Source organism: Peromyscus eremicus, chromosome 20 (genome assembly GCF_949786415.1).
Source record: "Peromyscus eremicus chromosome 20, PerEre_H2_v1, whole genome shotgun sequence".
Classification (NCBI taxonomy): Eukaryota; Metazoa; Chordata; class Mammalia; order Rodentia; family Cricetidae; genus Peromyscus; species Peromyscus eremicus.
The window spans coordinates 65,482,668-65,496,107 of record NC_081436.1 but is presented as its reverse complement, the minus strand read 5'-3'; the positions used below and the strand labels follow the sequence as shown (position 1 = coordinate 65,496,107).

The 13,440-nt window shown below is 40.9% G+C and overlaps 1 protein-coding gene across 3 annotated transcripts in view; it reads left to right on the top strand.

Moving 5' to 3' along the window:
- Cpq (carboxypeptidase Q) overlaps positions 1-13,440 on the top strand; it is a 454,961-nt gene that overhangs the window by 375,946 nt on the left and 65,575 nt on the right. For all 3 annotated transcript variants that reach the window (XM_059247593.1, XM_059247594.1, XM_059247595.1), the window contains exon 7: positions 4,703-4,904. In XM_059247593.1, the coding sequence (XP_059103576.1) occupies positions 4,703-4,904 (202 nt within the window). The remainder of the gene's footprint in view (positions 1-4,702; positions 4,905-13,440) is intronic.

Genomic DNA, 13,440 nt, shown 5'->3' with positions numbered 1-13,440 from the left:
GCCGTTCATTCTGCTCCCGTCTCCAGCACAATGGAGGCTAAACTGCAATAGGTACCTGCAATTTTAGTACTAATGTAACTTACCTAAGGCTGCCCATTTCCCCAGGCTTCAGCTAGTTTAGCTGTCAAGTGAAAATAATGTATGGCACTCGACCTTGTCATCATTCTTTTCCTACCTCTCCCCTGGGTACCCATGGCTGTTCAGAATCAAATGCTAGAGACTGTCAGAAATACAAAGTTTGAGCTCCAGGACAGACCTGACCAGAAATCAAAACCTGTTTTTTACTTCATATGGTAAGAGATGTTTCTCTGCCCAGCCTCCAGTCAGGACTGGGTTTGGCCTGAAGCTTTATAAAGAGCCGATGCCTGCCATCCTGGGGTGAGGGTCCCTGCAGAAGATGAACGATTGCAGCCACCCAGCACACATGAGATGGTTTGCTTTCAGAATTTCCTTTGAGCTTACCACCTGACCAAACAGTGTTGCCACCACCATCGTCTGTGAAGCATTAACAGCCAGAAAGTGGTATGGGGCCAATTGCCCCGTGTCAGTACAGACTCTCTCTTCTTTGAAGATTAAAGTGAGGACACTACACTACTAATTCAAACAATTGTGAGGTTCCTTTCCTTTCATTTGATTTGAGTATTTCACTGTCACTTTAAATTAAAAAAAAAAAAGACATGCTGAGAAATGTGGGAAATGGGCATATTTTCTCATGATTTTCTGGTGAATTATTTTCTCTATGTTAAGAGAAAGTTAAACAGTTTAAAAAAACTGAAATTAAGTTTAGGGAGAAAAGGACAAGTTATGGAACATGGGTCCATATTTTTTAAAAAATAATCACCTGGAATTTTATGAAAGCAAAGACTACACACATTATCCTTGTGTTTATATTACAAAGCAAGCAATTTAAAACATTCAATACGTATTTTCAGAAGTTTCCTTCTTTTTAATCTTGCATTGCAGCCAAAGAATGCTAATGGTTACCAAATTGCTTTTGGCTGAGTTGCTTAACCCTTAAGAAAAAGAAAGAGAAAAAGAATAAAGGGGAAAAAGAAGTGTGGCAGGATGTGATTGCAGCATATGATAGCTGTGAACCCCCAACCCTGAGCAGATGGTAACTGATCTGAGAATTGCAGTAGGAGGTCACAGAGAGCATTCTTCTGCTTTGGGTTATGTACATTACGTGGCAATGAGGGATCGTTTCCATGGCTCCTAATGGACAGCCACCAGCTTTGTTAAGAGAGAAGTGAGGTTACAGATCACATCCTGACTTATCCTTGAGCTGTTTAGACTCTTCTCTGTGTGTCCCAGTTTTTTTTTTTTTTTCAGAGTTGGTCATCTCAGCAACCAAGCATTTTGTCTCAAGAAGTAGGCTTTTCTCCATGCTCTGCAAACAAGCAATGGGATATCTTGCTGCGTGCACTGAGAAGGAGTGACATGGAGCATGGCTCTCCTCCCTGTCACTAACAGTGATCAGCTTTCCCTACCTACACTGAGCTGCTCATGCTGAGTAATCTGGATGTTTGTGACCACACATTCCTGAGTGGTTCATTCCAGTTCCTTTGTAAAGAGTGGTGTCCCAAAGCTTAGATAATGACTCCATAACTGGAGAGAAGTGGTGTCATGTATGGTGGATTGCTTGTTTTCTTGCTTCTTTATAGGAAACATACGGCAATGTTTATATAAGAATAGAAAACAATAGCACACTGCTATCAAGTTAGCAGCAGCTAATGGAACCACACATGGATTGAAATCAAGCATCTCTATCTACACCAGAACTCTGGTTTGCTGATGTCTGTACACATCCTGTTTTATTTGGCTTGAAGGGAAGTTTTATTGTTTTAGGCTTTGATTCCTAATTGGAAGGAAATTGTGTAGCAAGATGTTTTATTTGTGTTTTTCACTCCTCTCTGTGCTTTTAAATTACTTTATTAGCAGAAATAATAAATTCTGAGTATATTGAATTATGACTGTGTAAAAATTAAAATCTATTCATTTGTTTGACTGTACTCTTTGTATCTCTGACTGAAAGACTTGTGGCTTGAAAATCAGAAGTCACCATCTGGAGATGGGACACAAAGTGATGAAAGGCAGAACTGGGCTGTACTCGTACCACACACTTTTCTCTATGGCTAGCCAGGTAACTTTGAGGAAGTTTGGTAAGCTGACTCAGCCTCAGAGGCTTGTATGCACTTGTATGAAAACTATACTAGCCTTTCTTAGCAGCCCATGGGATGAGCAGTAAAGCATTCCCTACAAGGCCTGGCTTGGAGGAAGTGCTGCAGACCTATTTCCTGTCATCATAATCAGTGAACAGGACACTTTACCCTGGTACCGTCCTTGACAATCTGAGTTGCTCAATACTAAAAAGAGAAAAACCAGTAAAACCAGTGATGTTGCTGTTTATCAAATGTCCCATATACCTGGGTCCAAACTGCAGCTTCTCCAATCTCTATGGACTAGGTATGATTTACCATCCCCATTTCATGGAAGAATAAACTGGGAGTTTACATCAAAAGGAAAGGCACACAGCTAAAGATTGTTAAGCATAGAGATCCAACTCAGACTGGATAATTCCAAGCCTAGGCTCTTCATCTCTCCTGATCACAACTTGTGCATCTCTAGAAGCCCCTTTGTTTACATTATGTTTTGAGCGCCCATCTATCCTGCCATTGCACAGTGACATTGCAAAGTCCCTGTCTCTGGGATTTCTACTCTTTTGCAATTCAAGAAACTGAGAAAGCACTTAGGAGATGTGTTAGAAGCCCTAGTAAGTTAGATCCATGCAACTACTTTTACTTTGGTTTTAAAAAGGCTACAAGTCCATACTCAAACTTAGGTAAAAGAATTTGTCACATCCTGAAGACAGAGAAGGCAAGGTTCAAGGTGTGTTGATATAAGGAGAGATGGGGTGACTAGTCATTCTCCTTGGTAGTCAGGAGTGCCAGTTGCTGTATAAGGAATAAAATATAATGATCCCACACTTCTCTTTAGTGTCAGGTATGGCCACTAAACTGCTAACAGCTCCACTTTTAACCTAAGCAGCATGTAGTTAAGAGCGTTTCACCTGCCTTTCTTGTTGAAAACATAGGATCTGTCTGCAACTTGGGAACCTTCACATATAAGATTGCCCAACTCTATTTTCATTTACAAGATATATTATAGTTTTACTTTTCTCCTTCCTGCAGTGTTTGGAGTAGAGGTAGAGCAGAGAAAAATATTAAGACTGCCAGATTACACATCTACTGCTAACCTTGCAGCAATATTCAGTTAGATGAGCCCTTCATACAGGGTATTAGTATGAATATGCTGCACATTAGTAATTCAAATGATGGTATCAATAGGCAGTAGCTACAGCTGAGAGCAAAGACAGCTGCATTTATTATAAGTACCTTGGACCTTTCGCTGAAAATTAAATGAAGACACAGCTATGAGTAGGATCCTGCTTTGCTAACTTCATTTTTTAAAAACAGTATTACTTGTTTTAGAATTGCGTGCAGTGTGTTTTGATCATATTCACCCCTCCCCAAACTCTCCTCAGATCCATCACCCCTAACTTTGTGTCTTCTGTTTTTTCTTCTGTTTTCTCCATCAAGACTAATTTGTGCTGCCCATATATCCTTGAATGTGGAGCCTTCCACGGGAGTGTGGTCAGCGCACCAGGGGCTGTACTCCCACAGAAAATTGACCGTTTCTTTTCCAGCAGTTCACAATTGCCAATCACTGCAAAGCTAGGGGTAGAATTTTGTGCCTAACCCCTCATCTGTGCTGAGATTTGATCTGACTTGAGCTTGCACATGTCACAACAGCTATGGGTTTTTGTGTACTGCTACCCTGCTCTGTCCAGAAGACACTGTCTCCTGTAGTCATCCACCACCTCTGGCTCTTATAGATTTTCTGCCCCTTCTTTGGCAATTACCTCTAAGTTTTGGGAGAATGAGGTGCGGTATATTCAAGTTAAGACTGAGAATTCTGAAATCTTTTATCTTCTGCTCCTGGCCCGTTGCTGCTTTCTGTGTTAATCACCATCTGGTGCAAATAGAAGCTTCTTTGATGAGGAGTGAAAGATGCATTAATCTATGGGTATAACAATAAGTCATTACAAGTCAATCTAATACTATGTCCATTTAACAGCATAATAGTATTAGTTTCTTCCCTAGTAACTGTGATTTGTCTAGCCATAGGTTCTTGGCCTGATAACGGCACTAAGCCCGGGTTTCATCTTCTGGAGCAGGACTTAAATCCAATCAGAAGGTGAAAATGCCTGGTTATTCTCATGACATTGTGTCACAGTTGCACCAGTGGGCATGTCTTGCTAGAGCAACTATTCTTTAGCTTACAAGGTACATAGTTGGGTAAGATTGATGATTCCTTTACTTCTCCTGCAGGGTACATAGCAATTCTAATACAGTAGTGCCTTAAGCAAAGTAGTTCAAAAACTATTATTGTTATAAAAATCATGTGCAGTTCTATTACATTCCCTCCATTACATTTTTTGTAACTTTCCAGTTAACTCTTTGGTTTGGCAAACCCCAGGATGGGAAATTGTACATGTTAGAACCATCAGGAAATACACAGAGTAGATATTGATCAGGGCAGAGCAGTATTATTTTGATAACAAATTGTGAGGAGGTGAATTATTTGATAGCACAGAAGCAGTACATGGGAATCAAACATTTATCTCTTTTTAAATTTTATTTAGGCCAATGTTTCCAACTACAGTCTAGTAATGGAGTCTGACTCTGGAACCTACTTACCCACTGGGCTGCAGTTCACCGGCAGTGACAAGGCCAGGGCTATCATGAAGGAGATCATGAGTCTGCTGCAGCCCCTCAATATCACCAACGTCTTTAGTGATGGAGAAGGAACAGATATTAACTTCTGGATCCAAGCTGGAGTGCCTGGTAAGACCAAAAGTGAAGATGATGTCCTGTATGCTGTCACCAATTCAAATAAAAATCTCTATTTAAATGTCCCAGTGGTTACTGCAGACCACACATGCACGTCCTATATCTTTGTCACTGAGGTCTACTCTGGTTATTTCCGCAGTTGGGATAATGGTGCCTATTCTGCATTTGCTTCTCCTCTGCGCTTCCCTCTCCAAGATCTGCAGTGAATGATTCTAGAATTCAGCCTACAAATCTGCTGTTGATTTTGATTTGTTTTTAAGAATATGTTTGATGATTTCACAACCAAACTTTGAGAAATAAAGTAGAAGGCAGTCAGTGCTGACAACTTCTTCTATCCTAGCCTCTACTAGGGACCCTCACTGACTTTGATGTGCTATACCCACACACTGTTGTATCTGAACTGTTACGATGAAAGATTCACTCTTTGAGGGTGGGATGCTTCCTTATAATTATGTTTGATAAGAGTTCGGACATAGGGCTGAGAAGATGGCTCAGTGGGAAAAGTCACCTGCTATCAGGATTTCAAACATGAGTTTGATCTCCAGGACCCAGATGGTGGAAGGGAGAACCAACTCTCATCTCTGACTTTGACAGGAACATAAGCATGACCACACACACACACACACACACACACACACACACACACACACACAAACACACACAAATACCATAGATTGGGCATAAACTGACTTACCCTGATTGGTGATTTGTGGTATGACTCTCCTAAACAGAACTTTTAAGCCAGGGACAGAAATGAAATTATGAAATGCAAATACACCTAGGAGTTATAGGAACAGAGATGGGAACAGATTTCAAGAATATAAATTTGTGCTGTTTTACAAATTTGCCCAAGACCAGCCATGCAAAGACTTATTGGTATTGTTTATGAACCTACATTGTGCCTCCAATACATATCATAATCAAATACATATCCATAATCAAAAGGACTATCCAGATATCATCTGCAAATTGTTCTGCATTTGCATTATGTAAATGGAAAGCCTAGCCTTTCAGCTATTTAACATTACTGTTTCCAGAACTCTCACATGTCATATGTACAAAGATAGGCTCTCCAGGTCCACTTTTGCCACTGTGTTTCCTGCTTACAGACAGATTTCACCAGCAGCTACACAGAATCACATTTTAAAGAAAGTCTGTTCTTGAGATATTGTGGGTTTTAAAGTCATATTTTAGGTTTGGAAATTTACACTAATATTCATAACTAAAAATTAGGTCTTTTCTTTGTTATAGTGGAAGATTCAAATTCTGTCCATTTGTCCTATGCATATTTTAACAAAAACTTCAAATTCTCTGAAATCCATATTTCCATTTAGAATGGTGCACAATTATTTGACATATTCAAAACATTATATATATAATCTGTAGATGTCAAAATATAAGGATGAAAGCTTGTGCTTTGAGTGGCATGGGATCATTTGATCAAATTTTACATTTTTTTCACCGAGCCTTCCTTTGGGAACCACTAAGTCAGCTGCTGTGAGAAAAGGGCTAGTGGGTCAGAGTGAAGTGGACTGGAGACTGACCAGCAGTGGCCAAAGAGGCAGGAGGAGCTAAAGTCTACAGCAGAATTGAGAAATAAAAACCTTATACCAACCCCTGTGCCACCTTGTTTTGCTGTGTTTGATCACAAGAGCCTGTCACCTTATTCCTTCCCATGTCTATGTTCCATAGGACTTGATCTGCATAAAATGAACAGGTAGATTGATTACCGCCATGTAAGGTAATGAGGTACCACCCCTCTTGGCCTCAGCAGATCAGGTTTGATTTTTCACATAGCAGAGGGGAATGAGAAATCTGTTCCTGTTTGGGTTGCAGAATTAGTAAGCTGCACTTTACTGACCTTCCGCCATTCATGAGGCCCCCAGTCAAACTTCCTTTAAAATGCTGTCTTTAATCTGAGACCATCCTTTGGAAGTTGGTACAATTTACCCTTATTTTAAAGATGGGGAAATAGACTCAGAGATATTATATGACTTGCACAAGTCAGAGTCAACCTGAGATCAGGCCATTTTGATGTCCAGGGTGCTGGCCTTTTCCCCACACCATGCAGCAACACAGAGGAGTCTAGACAGTGTCTAAAATGTTTGTCTTGCTCAGCTTTTGCTTATGCAAAGGATTTCAACTCATTACTTCTGGGAGAAAGGAGTTTGTTATTGTAAATAAGTGCTTGTTTCTCCTCACAGTCCTTGTTCTCCTCCTTCCTCATCCAGGTCAGCAGGTTTTCTGTAGAGTCAGTATTTCATTTTGGATGACTATGAATGTTTTCTTATATTCTTTGCTGTTTCCTTACAGTATTGTGAAATGGAAGCACAGGGTTGACACCTGTCCATTGCTACCATGAAGATATCTTTAAAACAAATATTGTTACCTGTTTGTGTGTGTGTGTGTAACTGTGTATGTGTGTTGCTGTGTATGTGTGTTCCTGTGTGTGTACATGTGTATGTGCATGTGTGCATGCTTGTGTATGTGTGTGTATGTGTCTGTGTGTTTGTACGTATACAAAGGCACACATCAGAGGACAACTTTCTGGGAATTAGTTCTTTCCTCCCATCCTGTAGATACCAGAGACTGAATGCAGGCCATCAGAATGCAGCAGGTACCTTTATCCATTGAGTCATCTTGCCGGCCTTAAGCTATCTTTTGTTGTTTCAAATTTGGGTTATTCCTGGAAGAGATGATGGTACTGCTCACCCTGTAACACCTGGGATAATAAAACATTCCATAACTTCAGAAAAATACAACAACCATAATTGACCTGAAAGAAAATGGAAGTATATGTCATGTCTATTTCATGTGCAGTCTGTATTCCTGAAGCCGTGGCACCTGATACCCATCTGCCCTAGGGCGAGGATTCAAAATACTGTTTAAACAATGCTTTGCATTACTGCATATCAAAGCTCTATTTTTTCTTCTTCTCTCGTTTCTTCTCTTGATCAAAAAAAAAAACACTTATTGATCCCTTCTTGTCTTCTAAACCTGTTAAATATCCATAATCTGATGTCTGGGCCTCAGTTTTTCTTGAGTGTTTCATGTATGCTTAATAGAAAAAATAGTAATTGAGAGCACAGATTGAATTAAATTCAGTATGATTTTCACTAATTATTGAAGAGAAGTAGGTCAGTTTATGAAAATGTCATCTTTGGGAGAGGAGAGAGAAAGTCCTGCTGAGCAAGATGAAATCTGTAATGGATTATAATCCAACAGGACAATGAATTAGCAGCAGAAATAGAATACTTCAGGTAGAGAGAGATTTAATACAGTGTTTGGGGTGTACTTTCCTGCTAAAGCTCTTCCCTTGAGATCTCAGACCCCAGCCATCCCCCTGCCTCCACCGACATCTCTGCTCTTCCTCCTATTCAGTACAGTCTTGTGTTCGCAAATCCTACCTCAGTCCTATTGGTGAAATTATTAAGGCCACTCCACGTAGTTAAAAGGAGATTTATTTAATGGCATAACTTACAAGTTAAGGGATAGGTAGGTCGCGGGGTCTGGGGAAGGTGTATCGCAGTCCAGCTGTGTTCTCTGGAGCTCTGCTTGGCCCACCTTCACCGTCCAAGGTCCCGGAACCGAGAGAGTGTCCGCTGATCCAGATCTTGGGTCCTCAGGCGCCTCCCTTGGCCCCGCCTTGTAGGCGTGACAGTTGCCGAAGTCTCAATGGGGGTTGGAACTTCCAGATCAAAGCTGGAATGGCTACCCACTACACAGTCCACAGTGTTCTGTGGCCCTCTGATTTTCTGCAGCACTGTGGTGTTCACCCACAGCCTGGTCCTTTAGTTGCACACACAGCCTTGTTTGTGAGTTATTAGAAGTTTGGGTGCATCCTGCCTCCTATGGTCACTGACCCATTTCTTTAAGGTCAATTCTTTCTATTTTTTAAACATCTTCTATAGCTTTTAGTTTAATTGGGGAAAATATTTGAATTCTTGTCATTATGACCTGAGAGAAGAAACTAAAACATTAAAGATCATTGTTTTCCTGGTAAATGTTTATTCTCTTATAATAAGAATATGGAGAAAATAAAAGATGTTGAGGAAACAATCTCCAAAAGTTTAAAATATTTGAAGAAAATATATATATTAGCCTGAAACAAGTAGGCTCATTTCTCTTACATGGAAAGAAATGGAGAAATGTTTATATTTGCAGGTCCTCTTTCCCCTCTGGGTCTGTTGGCCACCAGGCCCAGAGGGTAAAGAGGAAGATAGGGTGACAGAAAGCTTTAGTGGCCCATGAGCACAACAGAGACAGCCCTCCGGGAGACAGATTTTGGTGCGTCAGCTCGATTTTATTACAAAATATAAGGAATATATAGGATTGGGGAACCTGGAGACAAACCCTAATTTGCATAAAGTGGCACACTCCTATCATGAGGCTAAGTCTGTGGCAGCAGGGTCCTATAGCAGAGTCCCTAGCACAAACCTTCTCAACAGGGATCTGAGTGAAAGGTGAAGCTAAAGATGAATCAGGCACCTGGTTTTAGAGATGGTTTTTAGATAAGGTCAGTGCCCAGGGCAAGAGACATTCTCCAGATAAGGGCAGGTAGAGAGCAGGAAGCTTTGCTTAGGGAGGGAGCTCCATGTTGCCCAGCTATTGAGATAAGATGCCAGGCCATGGCAGACTGCGACTTCTATACAGCCAGCAATATCTCCAACATTTATAAACTTATCTTCTAGTACACCAGTAAAGGTGCTTATAAACATGCCTTCTAGTACACCTATCCCGACTCTCTCAAGGACAGTATGAGTGACATTACAATAACTTCAGGCTCTAAACTGCTCTCAGTTAGTACCATATAGACTTTGAATATTGAATAATTGCTTGATGTTCTCAGTTTGGGTTTTGGCTTAGGGTGAAGTGATGAGACTCTTTCTTGTTGTTGTTGTTATTCTGATGTCTCAGTGCTGAAGCATATGGTCTCAGTTGCTTAAATACATTTTTTTAAAAAAGAAACACACACATACTCACACCTGATGAGAAAATTAGATGAGGCTCCTCTTATTCCGTATCTCCCAATAAATTCCTTCCTCTGCTACAGAATCTAATGTGTTTCCTAGTTGTAGTGTTCTGGAAAGAATTACAGGCCTTGAGTGTGTGCTCTGCATCACAGCTTCTGATATGAGTGAAAGATATGGTTCTCTTTCTGAAGATTGCTCATTTGTTACCCAGTATCCTGACTAGTCATCTGCTGTGACACTGGGGAGTCAGAGACGCATATAGACAAGATCTATACCCTTGCACACCATGCTGTCTAGTCAGTGAGCCTTGGTTAGCACAGCTCTAGCACCCCCACGTGTTTACCCCCACTGCTCACCTGCATGCTGAGTTCCCATCCCCCTAATCAGGTCCCTGACTCCATTGTGGACTTTCTAAATTAAAAATCTACCTAACAATCAAGATACTTTTATCTGGAAAATAAAACAGAAGATCCAAGTCAGAAAGGCAGTAAGAGTGTCTTTACAAAGAAACCCAGAGTAAGCACTTACAGAGAACTTTTGCTTTTGCCCATTTTTTTCCACCTTTGCAGTACTGGGCATGAAACCCAGGGCCTTGCACAAGTGCCTCGCCTTTGAGCTCTGCCCCAGCCTAGCTGAGTGCTCAGTTTAGTTTCCAGCCACAACAAGCGTCTCAGTCCTTTCCATGTTTCACCCCACCCTCCTTGGCATGCTGTGGTTGTTCAAAGCAGCAGATTTTCCACATTGTATGGTCATGGAAGAGAGGCTCTCTATAATTTATATCTCTTTTTTCAGAGTAAGGAATTCTTTCAAGAATTAATAAAACAAGCTTCCTTCCATCTCACTGATGAAAAAAATGTGACACCTCTCTGGCTAAATTGTATCACACTAATGAAGCATAGTAGAACTACCAAGATTGGTGAACATTGATCAAATATTACTTCCTGGCATAAGTGGGATCCTTTTTGGTATTCATTGAAAAGCTTCCTGATGTATAAGGAAATTTAAGAAGAAGATGAGGATTTCCATTGAGTAAACAGTTAAAAGAAGCTATGATATCTGGCCATCCTTTTTATGTGAAATCCTCAGTGTCTGTCCAATCTCCAGCTGTTACACATAACCGAAGTGTCTACTTAGCCTGGAGTGGAAAGCCCTTCTTGTTCCACCCCTTGTCTTGTGTGGCTCGTCTGTGCTTTTCTGTGTATCTCCTAGTGTCCAGTCAAACTGGAATTCCTGTAACCACCTTCCGTTCCCAAACTTCTGTGTACCTGGACCTCCCCTGTTATTTTAGCCACAGCTAATTCCATGGTTCAGCTCTTCACACTTCCCCCGTTCAAGCTTTCTCTCATCTCTTGTAGCTTGGAAAGCTGTCACTAGAGCATGTTCACCAACCCAAGCTCCCTTCTCCTTATGGTGCATGTTCTGCTCTTATGATTGTGAGTCTCTTAAACGCCTAGAATTCATGCCTGAGGACAAGTGTCTGCCCCTCACTGAAGTGTTCACGAGTCTAATGCTGAATAAATTTGGTCAATAAATAATGTCAAACTCTGTGGGTATAATATCTGTCCATCTCCAAATAAAATACTGTCAGAGAAGTTTTTTAACTAAAATGTGCTACCCACCTCAGTGACAATATGGATTCATTGCATAGGCTTCTTCCATTACACACTATATTATTTTAAATGATTCATGTATTAGTTTCTCTCATCTCTGTCTCCACTGAGATACCAAATATACATATTATTCAGAATTTTGCATATTTTAGTCTTGTTTATTATTGTCTAGTGTCTTGCATGATAACAGAACTAAACTAAAACTTTTTATTTTGACATTTCCAAATGCCTTTCTTCTAAAATGTTCTAAGAAAGCAGTCAGCAAGGGCACAAGCTCATGTAAAATAGGTATAAGATTCATCATCTCGATCAAGGATACATGTTTCCTAATTACCAGATGGAATGTAGTACCCCAGCAGTTCTGTATCCCCTACTGTCCCTAAATGGGAGATTTCCTCCTGTGGTAAAGAGTCTGTTCAGTGGTATTCAAAGAAGTCAGTGTTCCAAGCTGAGGAGTTTTCTCCTCTCCGAGAACATTAGAAGAGAGCTCTCTGATTTGTGGCAGGAGTTCTCAGTTCCTGTGTAAAGTGCTGTGGAAATTTTATTCGGTCAGCATGTCTTAAATAGCAGAAGCCAGGTACTGTCTACCTGAATACAGCCAGCCAGATCTGTTCCCTTGAAGACTCAACAAAGGGAGTGGCACTGGGAGGGAATAGACTATTACAAAGAACTACCTCAAAAATAGTGAAAAACAAAAATACCGGACAGCAACAGGGTTATAAACATGTGTGGCGGGTGGCTACCTTGTACCTCATTAGCTTGGATGAGTCAGAACTCTCCCGTTACCATCCCTTGACTACTGGCTTCTAAATAGATTTGTTCAGCACCCACTTCTGTATCTCAAGTTGCTCATCAAGCTCAAAATAAATGATCTTCTTATGTGCTTCTCGTTCACAGCAGATTTACTTCAACTCCAGCATAAGCCTCCTGGTCCCCAGTCCCGTAGTCCCCAAGCCACCCATGCTGATTGCAGATTAGGTGAAGAGTGGCTTTCTACATTGCAGGGGTGGTTCAGTTTGTCACATACTGACTTATGAAGCATCTTCCAGTGTTGCCTGGAATGGTTATTTAAAACTAAAATACAAACTTTCACTTTAAAGTTAATGTGCTTTGTATTTTGTCTCCTTAACTAGACTGGGGGTCAAGAGAGTACTTTGTTCTTTACATACCCACGGCGCCCAATATTACCTGGAACATAAAAAGTTTAATGATTAGATGTATTGATCTGAAAATGAACAGAGCACAAGAAAAGTTAAGTAACAGTAAAAGGCAGGTGTTTTGTGCAACATAACAATAAGTAACACATGTGAACTACCTGCCAGAGCCCTAGGACAGAACACAGGAACATGCTGCCAGAGGGGAGCTGAACCTTGATGATGAAAGCCACGTAGCATTAGACCAGACAGAAAAAGTAAAGAAGGACATTCCTGGTGAGGAATTAGTAGAAGCCAGGCGGGTAGAAGTCAGGAGAAAGGCTGCTCTGGGAAGCTCATCCATGAAGTTGTAGGCAGTGAGAACAGTTGGGTGTGTCGAGGCAGATGAACAAGGGCCATGTTTGAGGTCAAAAACTCTCATAGATGATGCCAAGAAGTCAGAAGTCTTCAGCAGGAGACTGCTTGGTGAAAAGTGTTATGAGTCCAGAGAGCTCATGCTAGGGGTGCCCAGATCACGCTCAATAGGAGGCATAGTGTGAGAACTATGGAATGAAATGGGAGCTTGAGGAAGAAGCAAAAGGTTAGGAACACTCACTTTAATTGTTATAGGATTGTTCTATTTTGTACATCAGAATGACCCATGAACACTATGTTGTCTGTTTTTCTCACTGCTGTCTTCCATGCCTTCAAATAACAAAGCCTGGAAAGGCTTTGCTTTCTTAGATGCCCCTCTAATGGGCTCAAGATTGGCTCTTCTAGGATCTCCTTCCTATACATTTGACTCTCAGTTTGT